The sequence below is a fragment of the Lissotriton vulgaris genome, chromosome 3_1, assembly GCF_964263255.1.
Source record: "Lissotriton vulgaris chromosome 3_1, aLisVul1.2, whole genome shotgun sequence".
Lineage (NCBI taxonomy): Eukaryota > Metazoa > Chordata > Amphibia > Caudata > Salamandridae > Lissotriton > Lissotriton vulgaris.
This window is the reverse complement of record NC_141689.1, coordinates 865,886,021-865,911,400: the sequence shown is the minus strand read 5'-3', so window position 1 is coordinate 865,911,400 and position 25,380 is coordinate 865,886,021. Positions and strand designations below refer to the sequence as shown.

The 25,380-nt window shown below is 46.4% G+C and overlaps 1 protein-coding gene across 1 annotated transcript in view; it reads right to left on the bottom strand.

The window, feature by feature from the left end:
• Nucleotides 1-8,534, bottom strand: part of PTCH1 (patched 1) — an 88,272-nt gene extending 79,738 nt beyond the window's left edge. The window contains exon 1 of the mRNA XM_086961182.1: nucleotides 8,333-8,534. Coding sequence (XP_086817308.1) covers nucleotides 8,333-8,335 — 3 coding nt within the window. The 5' untranslated portion in view covers nucleotides 8,336-8,534. The remainder of the gene's footprint in view (nucleotides 1-8,332) is intronic.
• Between the last annotated feature and the right edge of the window lie 16,846 nt (nucleotides 8,535-25,380).

Genomic DNA, 25,380 nt, shown 5'->3' with positions numbered 1-25,380 from the left:
TGCCTGAAGTTTTTCGATGTTTATTGGACAGAATTCTTACATATAGAGGCTCTGGGCCCATCCATATCATGGGAAAATTCCCAAACTACAAGTAGCATGGCTCTTGATTAGAGCTGCTGTTTTTTCCCCTTCGAGTGCCTTAACATTATGAGCATTTCTTAACCACACAAAAATGGCCCTACGGCACAGTGAGAAATCCCTATGGACAATCCTAAAGCAAAGTGCTTACAAGCATCAAGACCAGATCCTAAATACACCGAACAGGCTCTTCCTTTGCGAGAGACGTGGTTCAAGCGAGGTGCCTCTACCTGGAGCTAAGCTCCTTAGTCAGAGCAGTGCTCTTTTTTTGCCTCGAAGAGTCACAACAGCATACGGAGCATGGTGAGGTACTGTCAAAATGGGATTCTTCACATAATCGGAAAGGGATTCATATTTGCAAATGGACCCCCCTTTAGAAAAGCAAGAAAACATTGAGACTTCAAGCACTGTTGCCACACAAACACAGAAGACCTTCCATAGCTGGAAGGGAACTTTGGTTCGAATATTTTTTCGTGTAAGGAGGAGGACTAAAGGCTATAGCAGAATTCATGTTTGTACATCAGTGGTCTTCCTTTTCTTTAAAGGACAAGTGTTCGCTGAAGGACATCTCCTGCAAGAAGTAACAGCGGTCTTTGTTGGATGGATCAGGTCTCTGGCACAGGCCAGGACTTCTTTTACATGGAGTGACACTTGACAGTTTTATCATTGTTCTATATTTAGCGCACAGCCTACTATTAGTATGGCTACCTATTGCTGTTGGCATTTGTGCCTTCCAGTTCAGGGGTCTTCATATACACAGATGGGCTCTTGTTCCCCTTACATGCCCCAGATCCCATGATAGAGTCCTCTTCCTTTGTGAAACTGGACTTTGCATTTGCGATGCAGTGCACCGTCACATGTAACTGCCTCAGTCATGTAGCTGCTATTACCCCTGGTGCATGGTGGAAAGGTGAACCCCATTCTTTGATATCTTTTTGGGTGGGATCCCTTCATATATGGACCATGGGTATCCTTACTTAGAACTCACACACGGAGGCGGTCCATTCCTAGATTACCTGGGTATGTCTACCAGGCTTCAGATCTCTTGCATTGGCATGGTGTCCTTTCACATGCAGTAGGTCACTCGTAATTAGTGATGCATTCCTTCATAAAGCGACCAGTGCACACTAAAAAACTGTCAACCATCTACTACGTCTTCGCATGCATTGACTAGGGCTCTTTCTATGGAAGCCTGTGCTTCAAAGGCAGGTTCGATATCTTAAAAAGTAGATCACACCTTGAACCCATCTGGCATCTTCCAGGATGGAGGCATGCTGGTAACGTGTATGGGGTTCCTATGTGGAGCAGGGCAGTGTAAGCTGTAATGTTCCTGACTTATGGATAACACACATTCTACTTACTGGTACGTTAGCGTCTGAGGATTTCTGCAGGTGGAACCACTCTTGGTGTACACAAAGTAGGTCCATTCACACACTCACCGAGAAGCAATACCTGTAAAGGGCGGATGAACCTATTAAGAGTAAATCTCTAAGGTGCCAAAGGGATCTTTCATGGAAGAAGCACTTACACAGCAGGGAACATCTTTCCAGGAAGACACCATTCCTTACATGAATTGGGGCTCTTCATAGGTGTAGCCAAATGTTCAGTACTTGGAATATGGCTTTACATAGGCAAATGCGTAGAGCAATGGTTACGTAGAGCGGAATGTAGAGTAGCTTGTGTTATGAGGCCTTGCGTTCTTATGTATTCCGAGGTCAAAGTCCTCACTTGGAAGCGCACGTCTACATTTGAGGGTGGGTGAAGCTTGCTTGGTGAAAAGGTGAAGTTTCATACTACACTTACAACATCAGCAGCTCAGGCACATGCATGTACTGGTTATGATGAGCTCTTATGACAATACAAAAAATGAAAAAAAAACGAAAGAATAGTTCTTTTTGTTTTTTTAAAACACTTTCCCCAGTCATGTTTGCACAAGTGCTCAGTCGGACCTACAACTAAAGAAAGCTTGTTTAGATATGGGAAGGGAGCAGAGCTGGGCATCCCAACACACCAGCTCGCTTTTCGAGCGAAGTGGCGGTATGCTAATCTGCCGGCTGCAACAACGCGGTCTTGTTGCTGTGGCTCAGGTTGGACAAAAGCCATGAAATGCCCATTGAGCTGCAGTGGGTGGTCCTCGGAATCATTCATACATCTCCAAACTAACCAGGGTAATGCGAGCGCCTGCTCTTTGTTCAGGACCCACACAATGTGGACATCAACCATTTGCAACACACCGCTGGCTTTGAAGGTGCCATCATGTGAAGAAATAATAAAGAAAGGATAGTTGGCTTTACACGGTTATGCATTGCTAACAATAACCAGCAGTAGGCGTTCCTGAATGTTCCTTCCTCAGCTGAGGTTTTCATATATGCTGTGACATCATTTAGTGGACGAGCCCTATAATGCAATCACATGAACCCGCCTGCAAAGGCAGGGACTGTTATGTGTAAGGTTGTGTCGATGTCTTCTGGAGTTTCTGCTGCTTATCTGAAAACAGCACCACTGAACACTCCATTTACATGTAGTCCCTCTGCGTTTTCAGTGTGAGCACATTAGGAAATCAGTGAGTTAACGTGTGCATGCACTGAAAGGAGAGTTTAGTGGACTAGATCAAGCTGGGCCTCGCGCAGAAAGAAGACATGTCGTATCTTCCAAGCAGTGAGTAGAAAAGGAATTGGTCTGACTCAAAATGCATTCTCTAAAGGGAGAATGACCAGCACATGCTCAGGATCAAGGGGGTCCATGCGTTTTAAAGCAATCGAAAAGAAGTTTTTAAAATCTGAATTGAGTAAAGCAAAGGGTGCATTTTCACCAAAGTCGAATCCTCCTCGGTAGCATATAGTGACCAGGGCCACTGGAATGATATGGTAGGGGGAGCACAAAACATTGTGGCAGGGTTGAATAAATTACGAGGCAATAAAGGCAACTGTGTAATGCAATAGAGATGTGATAGTACTAATTATTTGGTCAGGTTTACATGTTACCATTGTTTGAACTAAAGTTTCACCGCATTAGCCCCAGTTTATCCCCTACATCAAGCAGTCTCCCACTATATTCCTAAAACCCTGTATGTAAAACTGAACTGGACTCCTTTCAGTTGGATTACTTTCCTTTTTGTCCTTCAAAGCTACCCTCTTATTGCCTTGCCTCATCCACATGCTTTCTATTTCGGAGTAACGCCTCCTCCTGGTCTCACACCAGTCTACCTTCATTTCTTTTACTGAAACTCTGCAAAAGGGAGACACCTCATTTCATAGATCACACCTGCTTTAAAACCCTATCCATGCAACCTAAGATTACCTCATCTCCGCCAGCCTCTCTCACCATCCATTTACCTAAAACCAGATAGTCCCCCCACTAATGATCACACAAACTGTTATTAATGTTAGCAATAACAGGAGTAAATGAAAGTAATGTGTTTTCTTGAGAGCACACGACTAATCACAATAACCAACATTTACTCACTGGATTAATGACTATCCTTGGGTTCAGGAGTAGCGTTCTACTCGCCATAAAGCACTTAGGGGCGATATAAACGATATAAAGCATTCAATTACAATGGAATACATCAATAAGCAACTGCATTACAACCAGTCAGCCTTCTCAAAGGGCCTTACACTATGGCAACAGGGGGCGCCACAGTTTTAGTACCTTATGATCCGTTTGAGTTAGAAATATTTTTGGATGAAATCTGCAGATTGGGCATGTGATGGATTACGTGGCAAATCCACAATTGTGCACAAAACGCAGAAGTAACATAGTTCCAATGGCCCCGACTATGACACATATAAAGAAGTGGTCTCACTCTCTACTCCAGAGGGAAAGCTAAGAATACATGGGTGGGGCCTGGGTGGCTCAGAGCATTGCACACATATTGCACAGTAAGCCAGGTGTCCGATGGCACCCGCACAACATGGAGGCACTTTACAGAGGATGCGCGGCCTAGCAGTAGCCTCTGTGTCCCAGGGCCCTTTACGGCAGGCTAGCACTTGAAACAGGGCGGTGAGGCGCACTGCACTAGTGACCAACCGTTAGTGTCACCCAAGGAATTCGAGGCAGGCTTACACTTTAGAGGAGGAGTGTGCCTTAGAGTGCACCAGATCCACTCCCGTCAGACGGGTACTCTAGAAGAGCACAATGCACAAAAAGAGAGGACCAATCACAACATGTTTGCATTTTAAGGGCATGTAGGTCGCCAAGAAGCAGTCGGGAAACCGTGGGTGTGTCCCCCATGAAGGTACTTTAAGGGGGGCTGCTTGGCCTAGCAGTGGTCAGTGCGGTCCATGCAGGTCCCCTTCAGGACAGGCTACTTATTTACAGGGGTCTGCGTGGCCCAGGAGGTACAAAACGACCGAGCAGCTGTGTGTTGCGTGGAGTGACCCAAAGCTAAAGTCACCAATATTCTATGGAGCCGGATGCGAGGCCCAGCAGCAGTCCGTGGGCATCAGTGGCCCCCGAGGGCCCACTCTCTGCAGTCTAGCACTATAAAGGGGGCCCAGACCCAGCTGTAGTCATAGTGAATATCTGCACCCCCCCCCCCCCCCCCCGCCTCACAGCGGGCTCGTCCCTGGGGTCTGCGAGGCCCAGCACGCAGTCCATGTCACTCGCGGTGCCCAGGGCCCTCTCGCGGCAGACTGACTGACTGCCCTGCCCGCCCGATGGCAGAGAGCTCACCCCAGAGGAAGAGCGCCGAGCTGTGCAAACCCTTCCCACCGCCCCCGCACCCCAGCCAGCGGATAACTTCTAATTCTCCCAAACAGAGAAACAATAGGGCATTCCTGCCGCTGCTTCCTGGGGCGCGGAGCGCAGGCTCAAACCAAACAGGCCCCGTCTTAAAGCCTCTCCCCCTGTGGTCCTGCCTGCTCCGCGCGCAAGAGATGAATTACCGCTGGCATCTAATTGGCCTTGTTTCTGTAATGTTTAAAGAGAACAGGGAGAGGGGGGTGTAAGAGGTGTCCGAGTAAAAAGTCTGCCCGCGACCTGGGTGGCCCGGCCGGGCCTGCCCCCAATTTGCCTCCTTGCTGATGCGTGTGAGCGACAATGCTGCGGATAATGCCGGCGCGATCAATCCCGGCGCTGTTTACTCTCGCGCCCTTTGTGTTTCTAATATGCATGGCCCGAGCATGGGAGCCCGGGGGCTGGGGGTGCGAGGGTCCAACGTGTAGCATCCGCGAGAGCCCAGGGGTCAGCATGTACCATCTCCGAGAGTTCAGGGGGTGCTAGGGGGCAGCACCGACCCTCTCCGGGAGCTGGGGGCTCTAACTGGTCTCTGTCTATGGGGAAGAGAAAAAGGCAGGCAGGTGGCGATCTTCCTCTAAGGATATCCTCCCCCCTCATATGGGTATTCCAAGCACATCAAATCCATCCCCATGGGTGCAGAGTAAAACACCGTCATAGATTACTAGTTAGATACCAGTGCAGGCCTACATAGTACAAAATACACAATTTAATAAGATTTAACAGAGTTACAATCTTGGTGTTCATCAAGTGTGTTTGAGTTTTTTTAAGCAACAGCCAAAATAGAGTACTGCAGGTATCCTCTACAAAGGCGAGATGTGCCCTTGTACAGTTTTCTTATTTAATTTCCCCCATACCGTTTTTGAGCAGGGCGCTAGAGGTCTTCGGTAAAGCCTCATAAGAAAACATTCAACCCAACACAGGGCCCAGAGAAAGCTGCCCTTTGCTGCGCCCTCCTCTTAAAGTAAACATTCAAAAGATGGTGGGGAGGAGAGAAGAGGTAACGGGGCTCTGGGGAAGGGTCCATCTATCCGGACTGCTGGTGAAGAGACCAAAGCGAGTGTCCAGCGAGACGAGCTTGACAGACGGGTGGCTTTCTAACCGAGCATCCACCCCCAAAGCAAGCACAGGAGCCGCACCGTTTTGTTTAAAGACCACAGTAATGGCGAGTTCAGAAATACCCAGCTTCCATTGCGCATGCATACTTCATGTACATTATGGTTGTAACAAGCACGGCACGAGGTACACATAGAAGCCAGCAGATGATTTATCGAGCATGCAACCAAGGATCAAGAGTTCTAATCCGGGATTCCCCGTTCGGTGATCCTGGTCACACCACATTATCTCCCCTTATTACCTCCGTTTCCTCATCTGGCTGACGCCGACTTTGACAGGTATCAATAAATCGTTTTTTCCTCTATCTGGATAAAGTGTTTTATATACATCTCAAAAGCAAGGTCTGTTTGTGGTGCCTGTCGACAGACCTGTAACCCACAACCATTCTCTTCGCAGAGAGCGCTTGACAGCACCGGTGTAAGGGCTAACGGCGCCCCGGGCAGGGTTGCCGCGGACCCGCACTAGTTCCACCAGCAGCTTGCAAGATCCCATCAGACGCGGGGGGCAAACCCGTGCGCTACCCAACTCCGGGCATTAAGAAGAGACATTAATGCCACTGATCTCTGCCTCGGCCTCCTCCCCTTTGCCCACTGCGCGCGCAACACGTTTACCCCGATAAAGGCGTGAGAAATGAAAGGGGGTAAGACAATAGGGGCGCATTGTGCGCCTCTCTTTCACACTGCTAATCCGGTTTACACATCCCGCCTACACGTCTCCGCGGGGCTCCGCGCGGTGTGTGGCAGCGGAGAGAGCCCGAGGTGTGTGGAAGAGGGGGCGCAGAGTACAAGGAAAGACCGAGGGCTCTCGTTCCCGGGTTTACTGCGCCTCTGCTCCACTGCATGCAAACGAGACAGTGTGTACTCGGGCTCGCCACAAATATTTACTGGTAAAACATGCCACCCGCTATGCTACCGCCCTCGCAAGCGTTTTAGGGTAAATGTATCCCTCACACCTGAGCCCAGGTGGATGTGTTTAAAGAAGGGGGGGCTATAGACCATCTTTTAAAAACGGTTTCACCGAAGGCTGACCGGTGTCCTCCTCCCCCAGGCAGGTGCCAGATGCCGTCGGCGTTTCTCAAAGCATCGGATAATTCTTTAAGGGGGGGTGGGGGGTCTGACTTTAAGCCAAGTGGCGCAGCCTTGCAGGAACTGCTGAGACGCAGAGTTACGATGCGCACATCTACACAAGGTGATAGGATGACAAAAGCCAAATCTATGTTTATGCTTTGGCTAAAACACATAAAAAGCCCATGCCATGTTTTTATTCAATTTTCCTTAAACGTATTCTTCGCTTTAACATGAGGCTCACTGTCAGGTATACACCCTGCCCTTCCTGCAGACTATCCCAGCTTTTGGCAGGTGGGTGCCAAGTGCACCCAAACGTTAAATATATGGGGGACAGCGAGCCCAACATCACGTCCAGCTTTTGAAGGCTGAGTGACAGATGATGCCCACCGGTTATAAACCACCAGGTGTGTCGAGGAAGTTATATCCACCTTAATACGCTAGTTACTCCGGGGGAAGGTGGAAATAAAGCCATAGAGCATGCATATAGTACCAGCAGCACACCTACCTGCTGTGGAAGCCAACCCACCTTGCCCACCACAGGCCCGGGTCAGCATCAGTGCACCGGGCTGAGGTGTGGGGGACGAGGGGTTGCGTTGGTACAATTTGCTTCGGGGCTTCCTGTGGCCTCCCTATAGCACAGCTGGGCCTGCGGGGGCCCTCAGCGAGGAGGCATCCCCCACGCATGAAAAATGGGTCCCTGGAGACCTCGTCCGAAAATTAGCATTCATCCGTTTCACCCCGTGCTTGCCCTCCCTGCCTGTGCGATGCCCCGGGAGACTCCACAGAAATCACGCAGGAGTCGTAACATACGCCTGCATGTCCCAAGAGAGGCCAGAGCATAACACAACAGGTACACACACTGAAACCCACACTGCCAGAGAGGCCCCGGCATTGCATGATGTAGCGCCCACCAAAGCAATTTATATAGCGTCTAGCGCACGTTATCGAGCCGCATGCAAAGTAATACACGTATGTGTCTTCATGGCAAAATCTGTCGTGCAACGCTAAATACCTTCTATTGAATTCTGGAGCGCACTCAACAACCATATCACACACCCCGGAAATAACTTGTTTCAACAGCAGCCAACATTTTAAGTCAATGTCATCCTTTTGATCAACTCCATCACACCGTGGAAAATCCAGCAGCGGCAATCTGGGAGCATCCAGAGAAGGCGCACGAAACCCTCTCGGAGCAGGGGCGACGGTAATTACGCGTAAAACAGAGTCTAACCCAGCCGGTGCTGGGGGGCTGCCGCGCCCCGATCTATCCACAGCCCCATCCCCGATGCCGCAGGGCCAGTCCCCGCCAGCGGCCGCGATCCCCCGTCCCTTACCATGTCCCCCGGGGCGCGGGCGTCCCGCCGGCGCGGTGGGTGCTCCCTTCGGTGCGCGGCGCTCCGGTGTCAGCAGTGCGGGGCCATCGGGAGCCTCGCGTGCGCTAATCCTCCGCCTCCTCCCGGGCTGCGGGCCTCACGCCGAGTGCGGGGAGCGCGCACAATTACATGCCTGTTCCTATTAAGCAGCCCCATCGTCTCCACGTGGGTGGTCCGGCTCCCTCGATAGGCAGGACCTGTCAGGGTCACGTGACGGCCCGGAAACCTTCACACTCTGCGCGGAGCTGGGGTGGGAGACGGTGTGTGCCGCGGCCCGGGCGTGCGGGGCAAGCAGAGCGGTACGACCGGGCCCGAGCTGGCTGCCTGCGGGCTGGGGAAGAGGGGCACTCGGGGAGGTAGAGAGGAGCGTCCCCCAACGGGGGAATATCTCGAGAAGTTGTGTCTCTCTGCTCACCTTTTAAAGGCACCAATACTAAGCATGGAGAGGGTGAGATACACTGTTAGCAATGTTATTTAAAAATGCTGGATTTGTTGCTGGACGCTTGGTGGTTCAGTCATAATCCAATTCCAGTCCTGGACTTCTCGCATACAAATAATGACTTTTAGTTGTAGTAGTCTATTTAGTTCAATTGAAGCAAACCAGTACTGCAATACCCAAAATGCACTAGGTAGTCTCATGGAAAGTCTAGGCTTGGAAACGATGTCGGCCATGACAGTCAGATGCATATGGCCATGTTTGAACTCGGGTGGTGGAGTGACCTAAAGAATGAGGATGGATTAAACCCAGATCAGTTGACTGGGGGTGAGTACTTGTAATGTTCAACACTCCGGCCATCATCCCATTTGGTTTTGCTTTGTTCGCCCTAAGTTAGCAGGGAATGCCCAGATGTGGGTCCCTTGCTCACTTTCCCACTGGATTCAAGCTAGCCTGGCTGATGACGGCTGATTAGCCAGAAACCGGTCCCAGGATGCTTGTTTCTGGTCCAGGGAAGACATGGCTTGGAAGTTCTGGCTGGACTGTTTCCATGAGGCACAGGGTCAGACTGTTTTGCATATGGCCATGTCTGAACTGGGGTGGTGGAGTGAGCCAAAGAACAATGATGGATTAAACCCATTTCAGTTGACTGTGGGGTGAGTGCTTGCAATGTTCAACACTCCGCCCATTATCCCCTTTGGTTTTGCTAGATGCACATCAACAGCACTTCCATTTTAAAACTAGTTTCCAAATTCCAAAAGTCTTTTATTCGATTAAACGTTTTGTTAATCATAAAAAGTACATCATAATTTTTAAAACATAACCTCGTAAAAAACACATTATTATTATTACAATGTTACAATACGATTAAAAAAGCATAAAAAAGGGAAAATACGCTTTACATCATCTGTATAGTTAATACAAATTTTTAAGGATTTAGGTCTTCACTTATTATTGCTTTACGAATTGTTATACATGATTTCAAAAACATGACTACATTTTTTGCCACGTATTGTGATTCAAGCTGTTGCAATGCTAGAAACGCCGGTCGACAGGTCCTCAGTCCCAACTGACGCAGCACTGGGAGGACCCAGCGTCTGCGTGTTATAGCAGAAAAATGGCAGAAAAAGACTACATGCATGGTTGTTTGGGACGAGACCTTATCACATGGGCATTTCTCCAAGTCATGAGACCAATTAAATGGGTTTGGAAAAGTCACCAATCGAAAAAACAAATTAAAACGGAACCTGGTTAGTAGGTATTTTTCGTGATTGGATAAATGGTATGTGAGATAAGGCTGTATACCTAGTGACACTTGAACCATCAAGATGTGAGCATTAGTTTGCTTGGGTACTTTGCCGCACAAACGAAGTTCCCTAAGATGATTAAGACAATGACACTTGAGGGTTTTTCTGCTTAACTCACTGATTAGTGATGGCTCTATGACATATTGGTTAAGATCCAGATCTTTCAAAAAGTTGACAACATATGCCAACCATGGAATATTTTTCCAGGATGTCAACCCTAAGCAATCTAGGATCAAGGCACGAGTGAGATGGCATTCTGGCTTAGACCAGATACGGTGCCATAGGAGCATTGGTTGACATTTGATGTAATCAGCTAGATAATCAATCCCAAGCTCGATATGGCATCCGTATGTGGGGCGCTCTGTGGGAGGGCCAACAGATATTTAACAAAGCCATTTTGGATTTTTTGAAGTTCAGTCGTGTTTACGTAGCCCCATACACCGGCTCCGTATGTAGCAATGCTCTGACATTTTGCTTGGTGAATTTTAAGTAATACGGAGGGGGTTGGTTTACCCATTTTTCTAGAAAATGAAACCAGGGCAGAGGTGGCACGTTGGTAGAGCAATTTTCTAGTTACCAGAGCCCTTTTCCATGTTAGCTGTTCGTCTATTAGAATACCCAGATAGGGGTATTCCCTGACACGTTCCAGTTTGGATTGCTCGATGCAGAGATGCTTAGAGCTTCTCACCTTGGGGCCTGTTTGCATGACAAAGGTCTTGGTCTTATTCACCTTTAACCCAAGTGAGAGCATATAGCTACAATACTTATCCAACTGTTTCTGGAGCTGTACTAAGGACCTAGCGAAGATTACAGAATCATCAGCATAGAGTAATGCTGGAATAGGGCGATGATTAATAGTAGGTAAATCCTGACTCCCTTCAAGCATGGCTGCTTCCAAACCATTGGTGTATAGATTAAACAGGAAGGGAGCCAGGACACAGCCCTGTCTAACTCCGCGAGTTATTGGGAAAGAAGATGTTAATTCGCCACCCGTTCCAAATCTTACGCAAGAGGAAGCTTCAGAATAAAGCTCGCGCAAAAATTTGATGAGCGGCGGATCGACTCCCAACTCCTCCAAAATAGACCACAGCTTAGCGTGGATTACACAGTCAAACGCCGCGCTAAGGTCGACGTAGACCATGAATAGATTACCCCGTTTAACTCCCACATACTTTCCTATTAGGAGTGTCAGATTTAAAGCCTGTTCAACAGTACCCAGTCCCTCCCGGAATCCATACTGGAGGTCGGTGAGGATGTTCTTTTCTGCCGCCCAATCCTGTAAATGATCAAGAATTAGGCGGCCCGCGACTTTACCCAGTGAATCCAGGAGGGAGATGGGCCTGTAGCAGGCAGGGTTATTTCTATCCCCTTTTTTAAAAATTGGGAGAAGTATGGAGGAGGACCAAGAGTCCAAAAGGCCAGTGCTTAACACTGCCCCCATTAGCTGGGTAATGATTGGGGACCATAAATCGATGTTAGAGACAAATATATCGAGTGGGACACCATCCGGGCCGGGAGCCTTTCCAGTTTTTGAGGAGGATAATGCGCTTATAACCTCCCCCAGGGTGAAAAATAAATCAATTGGATACACCCCTTTTCTTGGGCACACAGTTGCATGGTTGTGTTGCGCCGCGCTAACCAGGGGGAGATCACTGAAGATCTTGGAAAAGTGACTCACCCACTCGTCCGCGGTCACTGCTACGTCTAGGTGTTGATGCGTGTTGGCCTCAAGCAAAAATGGGGATTTAACTACCTGCCAGAACTGGGAGCTGTCCTTTGTATGGCAGCTCTCGTGTAGTTGGGCCCACAGTTTTTTCTTATGCTCTTTTTTACATCTGGTTTGGGCCTGCTTGTATTCAGATCTTAATTTGGCTACTTTGTCCTTGTCTCTAGTTGGGTTATGGAGTTCTTTCTTTAGGGCAGTTAGTGCTTTCCGACATGCCGTGTCGAACCATCTTGGGTCTGGGTGGGTCCCTGATTTATGGGTTCAAACTAACTCATTCTGAATGGTTTTAAGGATTTCCCCAAAACTAGAAATAATTTGCTCGGGGGTAGAATCCTCTTTAAGGCAGGTGTTTATCCAAGGGAGTGCCTTAGTTATGATCTTACTTGATGTTACTAGTGGATCTACCCGTGACCATTTCACGGAATAACCATTGGTTCTGTCCATACTTAGTGCTTTTTGGGTCAGTAAGCTCTTCCTTGAAAAATGAGGAACATTCATGGATAGCTTTAATACAATGCTATTAGGGAAGTGATCTCCTGATACTTCTAATCCTGTAATAAACTGATAAAGTGAACCCTTTAAAGAATAAGAACACAAAATAAAATCTATGGTGCTAAAACAACCCCTACCGTGAAAAGTAGGTTTGAAGTCCACGGGAGGGTCTACAAGTTCATTGGCGTACAACATTTCTAGAGACATTAGACTATCATTAAGAGAGTCTCCTACCGGGGAGTGGGTAAAGTGTGTCAACGGGCAATCATTTTCATCTATAAGGCCACAATCAGTTTTCTTATAGTTAGGACACACTTGTACATTGAAATCACCTCCCCATATTACATTACACAATGTAGAAGAATGTTTAGCGGGTTGTTCTCTTATAGACATGGTAATTGCTGACACAGTTTTCATGCATTCAACCTGGGATAAATTGTTATAAAAATTAATAATACTATATGACGTACCATTTTTAAAAGTATGCTTGCTTCTGTTCCAGGGAAGACATGGCTTGGAAGTTCTGGCTGGACTGTTTCCATGAGGCACAGGGTCAGACTGTTTTGCATATGGCCATGTCTGAACTGGGGTGGTGGAGTGAGCCAAAGAACAATGATGGATTAAACCCATATCAGTTGACTGTGGGGTGAGTGCTTGCAATGTTCAACACTCCGCCCATTATCCCCTTTGGTTTTGCTAGATGCACATCAACAGCACTTCCATTTTAAAACTAGTTAATTTAAAAGTGCCTCACACATATAAGTTAGTTTTTCCTGGTGAAGATGCTTTATTTTCATTGTCCTGCAGGGCGGGGGTTAGAGATGCAAGTGTGATGCAACCCTTGCACCCACTTCTGTGGTTTTAGGAATTATTCTGAAATTTGGCAGTAGGCAGGGTGCTTTCCACCAGGCGTTCATTCACAGGTAATAGCGGGCTTGGTGTTTTGCTCTGCAGTATCTGCCCTCTGTCTCACCCCACGGGCCCTAGTAGGTAGTTAACAAACCAGACAGTGCTAATAAGGACCCCTTTACAAAGGTTGTGCTGTTTCTGATACAGCTTTAAACATTCCAGATTAGATGTCAGGAGTCAATTCATTGTTGTCTGTGGGGCCAGGACGCCAGCATTACGATTCCACTCCCTCACTTGATATAACTGGGTGATTCTTGGCAAATCATTTTATCTCCTGGGCTCACTGCTTTGTCCCTTTTACTGTTATAATGCCAGTTTCTCCCAACTGCCAAAGACAAGGAAGAAGGTAATGGAACTCGAAATTCATAGTAGAACCTAGGTAATAGGATGCAAGAATGACATTGTTTCCACAGGTTTGCTGTAACAATAACACATTTTTATTTATAAGGATGGAAAGAGTTGAGAAACTAGCAATAAAGTTACAGGCCAAAAATAAACCCCATTTAATGTATAGGAAACCACGATAGACTAAAGTGACAGACCAATTCAGTGAGCACCACAGGCCCAACTGCACAGCGATCATGGATATAGGAACCGGATAATTCAGTTCCAGACATCTGTATCTTATTGGATCTTTGAAGTCTTGGTTCATATTTTATAATAATGGTATTATAAAACAATATGGATGAGAGTATAAAGGAATCCTATCTAATTCATAGAATTAATAGAATCAGGCACTTTGTCTCAGCACTTTGATATACAGGACTTGAACAATTAACAGGGTCATGTTAAACGATTAAGTATTTGTTAACCTGTTTGTTGCTAACATTGTTTTATATGTCAGGGTAACTTGTATCTACATATTAGTATGAGATCTTTTGCTGTTTTTAAAGTTTGTCTCTCTTTTGTAATGGTTGTAATAAACTGATACAAATAAAGATTATTACATACGTAATCCCACTTGTGAAATGTGGTGGTTTGGTGTAAAGCTAAAATTTTGGTCCAACAAGTGGTACGGGTCTCAAATAGTAGGCCAATCCCACAGAGTTCTAATTTATAACCAAAAAGAGAGTGGTGGTGTTGGCTATTATGTTCGTCCGGTCTCATCATGCCTCTTGGAAGGCGTCAAAGTTTTAACTCTAGTGGGTGAACAAGCATGTAATTATCAGGGTGAATATCGGATTTAAAAACTACTGACCTGGACGCTGGGAGAACCACAAAAAAAGGCTGTTAGAAGGGAGTGAAGGATGTAGAACCTCTAAAATGTCAATGTCTTGAAAATCCCATTCATTTACCAAGTTTCCTACTTGTCACCACGTTTGAGTGCAAAGTCCCCTCTTCGTACCCAAATCTCCACAGAGCTGAAACAGGGCACACCTGAACAGTGCCTAATTGCTAAAATAGAAAGTGCTGGTGCTTAAAGTTTGCTCAGGACTCTGCGGTTGGAGGTACAAATATCAGGGGTGCTGAATGCCAAGGCTGCTTGGTCTTGATTCCACCTTATAATACTTTAATCTAGCATGAGGCAACCCCTGCATCTTAATGTCACTCTTTCGAGTACATTTTCATCCCTGCTTGCTCCCTCTCCTTCTACCCCTGCTCTTCTGTCCTGCTTTTCCTCCTCCTTTCCCCCTTATGAGTTTTTCTCTCTCTTGCTCTGGGTGAAAGTCTGATGAGAAAGAAAATAAGTGGCAGTCCCCAAAAATAAGTGCAGGTGGGTTCAACCTGTAAACACTGGTTCAAATTAAGCACTGCTACTGAAGCTTTTTTGGCTGCACTTCTCATCTACCCCCTCCACTAGGAACTCTCTACACTCATATGCTACCAGTTTTGACTTCCGAATCTCTTCTGCATTAGATCATCTATCTTCCCTCAAAACCATTTGTTGCAGCAGCATGCATGCTGCATCTACACAAAGCTTGAAATGGAAACATTGAAGTGCAGGTACCCTCCCACTTACTCCTGAGAAGTGCTGGCACTCTCCAATTAAAAGTATTGCACCTTTTCTGGGAAATGCAGGTACTCTCCCTCCCAAAATAAAATAAAAAAAGCTTGGGTACTCAGTACCTGACAGTGCCAGCCCATTTAAAGCACTGCCTCTACCCCTTGGTGCAGATAGGAACTTAGGACGTTCAAACACCGACGTAACGCTCTTCAAAGAAAATGGCGAATTTATTATAATAGCGACACGAAAGCCCGTTGTCTTGCCTCATTTAAAATGTCCAGATTAAAAATTCACTTCTCTTTTTTGTATTGCTCTTCCACTAGCACTTTCTGGGGCAATAATTCTGCCAAGGAACTATTCAAAATCATTAAATCATTCTTCCCTGCCTTAACAGTGCTGTCCCTCCTCCACAGGAATTTTACAATTACTTTAACTATCGTTTTGTACGACAACATAGAATACGTTGTGCCTTTGTTGAAAAAGATTTCCATAGACAGTATAACTCTTAGCAGCTATTGCCCCACCTCCCTTCTGCCATTTATCTCTTGGATTCTAGAAATGCACATTTTCAACTGTCTCACTGAGTTTCGTGAATCCAGCCAATGTCTTGATTCCGTGTATTCTGCTGACACCCCCTGCCCCCATGGCACCGAATCTGGCTTCAAGCGATTTCCAATTAACTTTGATCATGTGTGGATCAGGGGAGCTGTGCTGCACCGATTCTCCTGGACTTCTCAGAATTGTTTGCTATGGTGCCTCACTTAAGCATGGGCGAATTTTGCGAATTCGCGATTTGCGGATTTGCGAATTCGCGATCCGCAAAATTCGCGAATTTGTGCGAATTTGCGGATTTTTGTTTTTTTGCGTGTTCGCAGGGTTTTTTGCGTGTTCGCGGGTTTTTTGCGTCTTCGCGAGCCGCTTGCATAGCGAAGTTACCCATGCAGTCGTTTATGGGAGATCGAGGGAGAGAGAGATAGATAGATAGATAGATAGATAGAAAGAGAGAGGGAGAGAGAGAACGAGAGAAAGAAAGAGAGGCCGGATCTATGAAGGGCCAGATTCCTGAGTTGCCCCTACAGAACATACAGCTTTTTATTTTTAGTAAAATGCATATGAAAATTGTGCTGTAAAGGTCTCTTTTAGTTTAACCCCTCCTGACAACTCAAAATGGGTGTATTTGCCATCCTCTCCCTTCTTCCTGTTTTTTATATCTGTAAGTGCTTCCTGATGAGGTTTAATTCCTTGGACAGGTGCCTCGTTGCCTACTTGTAACTATTCTCTGACCCTGCTTCAAGGGTCAGAGCAGGGTCAGAGATTAGTTGCAAGTAGGCAACGAGGCGCCAGGAAGCAATTAGCAGCAGGTGTCCAATTTGAAGTTAATTTGTTTGTGACCCTTTTGTAAAAGGTTACAAAGAAATTAGGTTCAACTTTTGCACCTGCTGCTGTAACCCTTGCTTGGCTGAAAATTCGTCCCCGCTGATTCGCGGATTTTACCGCGATTTCGCGAGAGTCGCGGATCGCGAAATCGCGGAAAATCCACAAATTCGCCCGTGAAACTGATTTTACGCCCACCCTTAGCCTCACCCCACAATCCCGACTAGATTAGCAGTATCACTGATTCATTCTTATTCTGGTTCAAATTATTCCCAATAAATTCATTTTGCAACTTTAAGACTACCTTGAAGATACATTTATTTAATTTATATATTTAATTTATTTTATGCACTTTTATATAGCGCAGACTTTGTCGGAGCGCTTCACAGTAGGAACAGAACTGATACATGAGGAGAAACTTTACAAATGAACAAGTTACAAAAGCAAACGTTAAGCTACATGAGGCAAAAATGACAATTGTGAGCAAACAAAATACAAGAGGTGGAAAACGGTGCATTACAGGAGGAAAAAGTGACGTGTGCAGGTTACACGAGTGTACAAAGTAGAAATAGAGGTATAATACTGCAATACATGGCAGACACTCAAGCACAAGAACAAATGTTACGTAGGCAATGGTGGCACTTGTGCAAGTATCTAAAGCAAACAAAATGTAAGAGGTAGCAAACAGTGTGTTACAAGAGAAAAGTGACGTGTGCAGGTGTCTTGCCTGTAACCTGCCACAACCTGCCTGGGGGTGCCGAGCTACCAGCTTCCAGAGTCTTCAACGCTCACCTGCTTTGGCGCACTTCCGTTTCCTTCCCGCCGCCGCTCGAGTCTCCCTCGCGGCCGCTGAGTGAAGGGAACTACACTTCCCAGACTGCACTGTGACCCGGAACACCTTCCCTGGGGTCACCGCGCCCGGAGGCGCTTGAAATTCCCGCCGTCCTCGGTGGAGCGGGTGTCTTGCCTGTAACCTGCCACAACCTGCCTGGGGGTGCCGAGCTACCAGCTTCCAGAGTCTTCAACGCTCACCTGCTTTGGCGCACTCCGGTTTCCTTCCCGCCGCCGCTCGAGTCTCCCTCGCGGCCGCTGAGTGAAGGGAACTACACTTCCCAGACTGGACTGTGACCCGGAACACCTACCCTGGGGTCACCGCGCCCGGAGGCGCTTGAAATTCCCGCCGTCCTCGGTGGAGCGGGAGTCTTGCCTGTAACCTGCCACAACCTGCCTGGGGGTGCCGAGCTACCAGCTTCCAGAGTCTTCAACGCTCACCTGCTTTGGCGCACTTCGGTTTCCTTCCCGCCGCCGCTCGAGTCTCCCTCGCGGCCGCTGAGTGAAGGGAACTACACTTCCCAGACTGCACTGTGACCCGGAACACCTTCCCTGGGGTCACCGCGCCCGGAGGCGCTTGAAATTCCTGCCGTCCTCGGTGGAGCGGGTGTCTTGCCTGTAACCTGCCACAACCTGCCTGGGGGTGCCGAGCTACCAGCTTCCAGAGTCTTCAACGCTCACCTGCTTTGGCGCACTTCGGTTTCCTTCCCGCCGCCGCTCGAGTCTCCCTCGCGGCCGCTGAGTGAAGGGAACTACACTTCCCAGACTGCACTGTGACCCGGAACACCTTCCCTGGGGTCACCGCGCCCGGAGGCGCTTGAAATTCCCGCCGTCCTCGGTGGAGCGGGTGTCTTGCCTGTAACCTGCCACAACCTGCCTGGGGGTGCCGAGCTACCAGCTTCCAGAGTCTTCAACGCTCACCTGCTTTGGCGCACTTCGGTTTCCTTCCCGCCGCCGCTCGAGTCTCCCTCGCGGCCGCTGAGTGAAGGGAACTACACTTCCCAGACTGCACTGTGACCCGGAACACCTTCCCTGGGGTCACCGCGCCCGAAGGCGCTTGAAATTCCCGCCGTCCTCGGTGGAGCGGGTGTCTTGCCTGTAACCTGCCACAACCTGCCTGGGGGTGCCGAGCTACCAGCTTCCAGAGTCTTCAACGCTCACCTGCTTTGGCGCACTTCGGTTTCCTTCCCGCCGCCGCTCGAGTCTCCCTCGCGGCCGCTGAGTGAAGGGAACTACACTTCCCAGACTGCACTGTGACCCGGAACACCTTCCCTGGGGTCACCGCGCCCGGAGGCGCTTGAAATTCCCGCCGTCCTCGGTGGAGCGGGTGTCTTGCCTGTAACCTGCCACAACCTGCCTGGGGGTGCCGAGCTACCAGCTTCCAGAGTCTTCAACGCTCACCTGCTTTGGCGCACTTCGGTTTCCTTCCCGCCGCCGCTCGAGTCTCCCTCGCGGCCGCTGAGTGAAGGGAACTACACTTCCCAGACTGCACTGTGACCCGGAACACCTTCCCTGGGGTCACCGCGCCCGGAGGCGCTTGAAATTCCCACCGTCCTCCGCGTCGCGGGTCGCGAGCGGGACGCCCGGACGAAGCCCGGACAAAGGGCGGACAGTCTAAGACAGTCCAAGACTGGCCACGACTGGACTGGACCAGGAGAATAACCTCTTCAGCACCGTGAGTCATCAGTCGCAGTGCTTACTTACAATTGACGGTTTACACACGCAGGGGCTATTTTGATTCTCTCACTTTGCCTTCTTGACTAATTATGTCAAAACAGAAAACACCTATTACCCCTGCCAATACCATGGAGAACTATCTAGTGCACAGGGTGACAAAAATAATTAACGATCGGAGGTCCTCTTTAGGGCTTAATGACTCCCCTCCCTGCGCTCAAACAGAAGCTATTCGTCTAATCGATCTGGACACAGAAGCAATGAATCCCAGTGATGCTGAAAGTGTGGAAAATGTTGTTTGTTCAGCACTAAATGCTTCTATAAATGTCCCACAATCTGCTATAAATACTGAATTGCTAACGGGAGATGAAACCCACTCGCTCTGTAATGACTTAGTGTTAGTTGATGGCAGCATTACCCCGCCAACGCCAGTCCCTGCTCCAAGAGCAGCTAAGAGGTCTACTAAAGTTCCCTCTAAAAGACCAGGACTACGATCTAATAGTAAAAAACCATCAACTCCGCCTAATACTAAACACAAGAATGTAATTGATGACATAAGGGAGGAAGGGAGTAGCACTATAGATTGGGATGATTTGTTATCGAACAAATTTATGGGCATGTTAGAATCTAGGATTGTACGAATAATTAAACCGCTTATATCCAAAATAGATCACTTGTCCGACAAAGTACATAAACTGGAGTCCCTTATAAAAACAACAAATGATAATATGGGGGATATTCCGAACTCGATCATAAACAAAATAGATGAGCTTCAGGTGAATATGATTGAGAACGTAAAAGCTACATCTGTACCAACGCAGACTGGTGCAACTAGTGCCAAAACCGATCTTAACAACCCCACAGTTGTAGTTCCCCCATCAACACAAGAGAATGTTTTTACATCTGATTCCCTCCCAGAATTAAATCCTGTAGAGCTGATAGTGGAAGCGTCACCTCTAGTTTTAGTACTTGCTAACGTCCCACTATTGAAAAAAGATCAGATTGAGACTCCAGATTCCCTCCTAAATAAATCATTGCAGTGGTTAGGCAATAATATTCAAGCAACTCCTTGGGGTAAAGAAAAGTTGTCTGATGATCTGTTAACAGCAAGAAGAGTAAAGTGGATAGGGTCCAAACCTAAGAAATTTGCCGGGGATTGCGTGGTACTAAACCTAAAGGGTCCAGATGTATTACCAGACATCCTACAAAATATTCTACCACCCCAACGCAGAACGGCAGAAATAGTGCCGCTAACGCTGGACTTCTTCTACAGTAGAAGAGGCCTACTGGCAAAACCAAGTATCCTTAGAACTAAGTGGTCAGTGGTTGGATCTAGAAGGGCTAGGGGTGGTCCTAGCGGTGACTGGGGGTTAAATTTGAAAAACTGCTTCTCGGCTTTATCTGATTTAAACGAATGTGATTGACTCAAAAGCCCCGATCCAGTCTCTCATATTAGGCCGATGCAGCAACAACATGTAGGATTAGGAAACATAAAATGCACCGATCTGGACAATCAGAATATAGAGAAACAGAAATTATCACACTTGGTATGTAATAATCCCGCTTCAAATGAGCCAAAGATAGCAACCGATGTTTTCGTATGTGCTACTAAGGCGAAAGAGACCAAGATTATCTCAAGGGAGGGAAAAACATCATTATTAGAACTGACAGCCAATGTAAGCGGCCAGAAAGAAGACCAGTTATTAGACCAACGCAAACCTAATACACTATCCCTTGTATCATGGAATATTGCAGGCATAGTAAGTAAGATAAACACACTGGAATGGGCCGAATATATCAACCAGCACGATATTATTATGCTGCAAGAAACCTGGTCTCTTACCCCATCATTTAGAGTGGGATATTTAAATTATCATATTCCGGCAATTAGAAACCGCCTCGGACGTCCTTCCGGAGGCTTGTTAATATGGATACGACAATCCTTGAATGTCATTATAACACAACTATCAATACCATCTAATGACATTATGGCCCTTACTGTCAGATGGGATAACGGCCAAGAGTTTACCATCTTTAATGTCTACGCCAGGGGAGTGGCTAGGGGTCAATCTTCTAATACTTTAGTAGTTTTAGAACAGAACATCGAATTGCTACCACCACAAAACCAAATAGTAGTAGGTGGTGACTTCAATGTAACTTATGAGCCCCTGGGTGAGGAGGACAGGATTTTGTCTGAGGAAGAGGATGCCAAGTGGGGAATTCCCCAGTTGGAGCTGCCTGCCATTAAAAAATGGAGTAATGTGGCAATCCAGTTAAAAAGTCTTTGCCTAGCTAGAGGGTTGAGAGCGGCAAATGGGCGCTCGCCATCCGACCTAATAGGTAATAATACGTTTGATAATGGGCGATCATCTAGTAGAATTGATTACATACTAATAGATGTAAGATTTTGGAGTAAAATGCTAGACATGGTTGTAGAACCTAGACTAGAAAGCGACCATAATCCCTTGCGACTAACCTTTCTTTCCTATTACAAGTCCTCACCGCATTCTAATAATAATGGAATGGTGACGCAGGATGTAGTATGTTCAAATAACCTGCGCCACCTTAAATGGAGAATGATGATAGAAGATAATGTAAAATTAGAGGCACTTAAAGTATTAGTAGTAAATGAAGTAAACAATATCAAGTCTAAACAAGGGATGCCTAGCTTCCAAGACTACATGATGGAGGCTCATGACAAACTCTTTTCTAAACTGCAAAGTTTTTTTATCAAAAGAGTAGATCCTAGCAAAGAGGGTAAAACCCAACCGAGGCAAGGTTGGTACGACAAAAGTTGCAGATTGGCACGACTTAATCCGAGTTTAGAGCTAAAAACAGGCAATGCAATAGCAATTAGGAGAGCAAGAGATGCATACAGACAAACCCAAAAAAGGGCCAAGAAACGATGGGATGAAGAAGGGTGGCAGGAATTGAAGGAAGCCTGCGCTGCCAAGGATTCCAAGCGCTTTTGGGCTATAGTAAAATGGGAGAGGGGAGGAATAGCTGCCCAGCCACAAAATAATGTTCCAATAAACAAATGGACTGAGTTTTTCAAACCACAGTATGCCCGCAACCCGGTCCATGCTTCTGTTCAACCTCCGCCATCTATTTTCTTCAAAAATCAAATATTTGATGAGAACGAAGTAAGTAAAGCATTGGATGGTATAGCAGGAGGAAAAGCGCCAGGCATGGATGGCATCCCGGCCGACGTATTTTTGTCGGACCGGAATGCCTGGTGTTCATATTTTAAAATGCTGGCAAACGCTGTGGCAATGGGGGGGGAAGTGCCCCACTCATGGAAGGGAGCAGAAATAATCCCCATATTTAAAAAAGGAGACAAAACACTAGCCCAAAACTATAGACCAATTAGTCTCATAGACACAGCGCAAAAACTGATGGGTCGTCTAGTCCAGAACAAGTTACAACAATGGATTGACGACAAAAATATACTATCCCCATATCAGGCAGGATTTCGTCCTCTGACTAGTAGTGTTGACCAAGTTCTCTATTTCTTAACCATCTACTGGAGAAATGTCACACTCAAAAAGGGTTCGTTGTACGCTGTCTTTGTAGACCTAAAAGCAGCCTTCGACCTAGTCCCCAGAGAAAAATTGTGGCAGACCCTGGCTGATGTAGGTCTAAGTCAGGAATTCATCACCCTCCTTGTCCGCCTCCACGACAATAACTTTGCCAAAATTAGATGGGGCAAGCAAGGAGAAGCCACAGATCCCTTCCCAGTAGAACGAGGAGTCAGACAAGGCTGTGTGCTAGCTCCAACACTATTTTCAATTTACATTAACGGAATTGTTGACCATTTAATGAAATCCCCAAGTGACGCCCCGATCATAGCAGGTCGCCACGTCCCAGTTCTAATGTTCGCGGACGATACGCTCTTACTTTCACGCACTCCGAGCGGTCTCCAAAAAGTGGTTGATGCCTTTGGGGAATTTTGTGATAGTAGAGGACTTGAATTGAATACCACTAAAACTAAATTCATGTGCCTAAACTATCAGTCCTCTTTCAAAGGAGTAATCAAATATAAAGGTACCCCCTTAGAGAAAGTGGACGCTTTTACCTATTTAGGCATCACCCTGCAAGGAAACATGAAGTGGAAATCGCATATTGATAATACTCTATTAAAGTTTAACCAGCTTGCTGGTGCAGTAGCACTGAAACATCGCAAATCACTAACAAAACCGGTTAAATCTGCACTTGAGATATACAATATGAAAGTATTAGGCGCCTGCTTATACGGCTCTGAACTGTGGGGGTTTTCAAATTTGAGAGAGCTGGGACGTGCAGAAAACAGGTTTTTACGAGGGCTTGTCATGGTTCCACAAAGCACACCCATGCTTCCTCTGAAATTGAACCTTGGCAAGAAAAATATCGAGGATATAGCTAGATTACGGCCACTCCTATACTGGAAGCGCTTGATGGTGACCCCAGAGCTGAGTCACTATGCTGAAGCTCTGAAGGATGTCGTTGAGTTTGACCGTTTCCATTGTATCGAATGGCTAAAGGAATTCCAGGGGCTTCTTGTATCGTTAAAATTGGATCATTTATGGGGAAACTATGATGTGGCTAGCTTTCCTTCGAAAGCAAAATTGAAAGATCTGTACTGGGAAATGGTGTACGTAGTAACGTTTTGTAAAGGTTCCCAATCAGCATTGACAACTCGCTTTTGGGACATTAAAATGTATCCGTCCTGTGAAACATATTGGGATATTATAGAACGTCCATACGATAGGAAATTGTATTTCCAATTCCGCATTGGAACCTTACCAGTAAATGCATTTAAAAAACATTGGTCTCCCATGTGGGATGATCACTGCTATTTTTGTAAGGACCAAACTGAACATATTTCCCATCTGCTGTTTTGTTGTCCACTATATGTTACCCCTAGACGTAAATGGCTGAAGCCAGTGTGCCAAAATATCGGCACACGTAGTCAATCGATAGCCTTGAGAATACTTGAAACGGATTGTTCCACACCTTTTGTAGTTGCCGTAGCTAAATTTCTTGCCTGGGCATGGTCAATACGTACACGCACTTTAAAGTCAAATGTAAATATGTTATGAAATAGTATTGTTCCATCAAATTATCCTATTGCATTGTATGAATTGTTCTTTTTATATAGAAATTAATTGAAATTTTAGCTTTATAGTACTTACTATGTATAATATTCGGCTGTCAAAATGTTTAATATGTGTTTTAAAATTATTTTTAAATGTAGTATTTATTGTATTAGGGTTAGGAAGGATGCTTTTATGACAATTGTCGAATAAAGCTTTAAAATTGTTAAATTGTTAATTGACGTGTGCATGTTACAAACTAATACCAAACACAGGTAGAAGGATAATACTGCAATAACTGGTAGAACACACTGGGAAGGCACTTCCATAGTCATGGAGAAAAGGATTCTCTATAATGGAGGGTCTTCTTTCACATATTAGAATGGGTGTGAATTACATTTGGAAGTGTCTTTGAAGGAGGAGAACTTTGAGGTCAATTTTGAAGGCCTGGGGGGAGGTGGGGACTCGCGGGGAACTTCATAGAGTCCACGGTTTTCAATCTCTGTTCTCCCACTTGTACAACTCGTGTACTTGTAGTCTTTCATATATAATGTACGCTGATGACAACCAGCGAATCCTTACAATGAATGACAACCAAGGGGCCACCCAGTCTAATTTTGAAAGTGTCTTGCGAAGGTAAAGACAGATAAACGTGAATACTTTAAGCTTATGTCTAATAAAACCGAAGTTCTTATCAGCTAGCGTACTGAGCTTGGTACACCTATGACCAAATCCATTAAGAAGTTGGGATTTCCCTGTATATGTTTTTATGTAGTATTTGTGAACCTTCTCGATGCAGAGGACCACTGTACTTGGTCAAACACAATGATAAATTCAAGGTCAATAAGAGTTTCCTGGTTAGTGGACTTTTATTGGTTCATGATGTAGTGTTCCTTAAAGATGTGTGTCTTCAAATCTTTCTTGAGTTGGAGAAGGGTTGGGTTGGTCCTAATGGATAAAGAGCTAATAATCCATTCTTGTCTCAGTTCAATCACTTTGCTGTTAATGTTTTTTTCAATCTTCAAATCCTCAAGAAATTCAATTTACTCTCGCAAATCTGGCATATCAGCAATTATTTGTTTCATTTTTGACTACGGGAATTCTTTGCATCTTGGTATGCCAGTCATCTTCTGTCTAGAATCCTAACATTCCAAATGCTTCTGCTCACCTCAATTGTAGGCCACCTAGCAAGTCTGCACTGACTCCATGTTACTGGAAAAGTTCTCTTTAAGGTGCTTTGCCT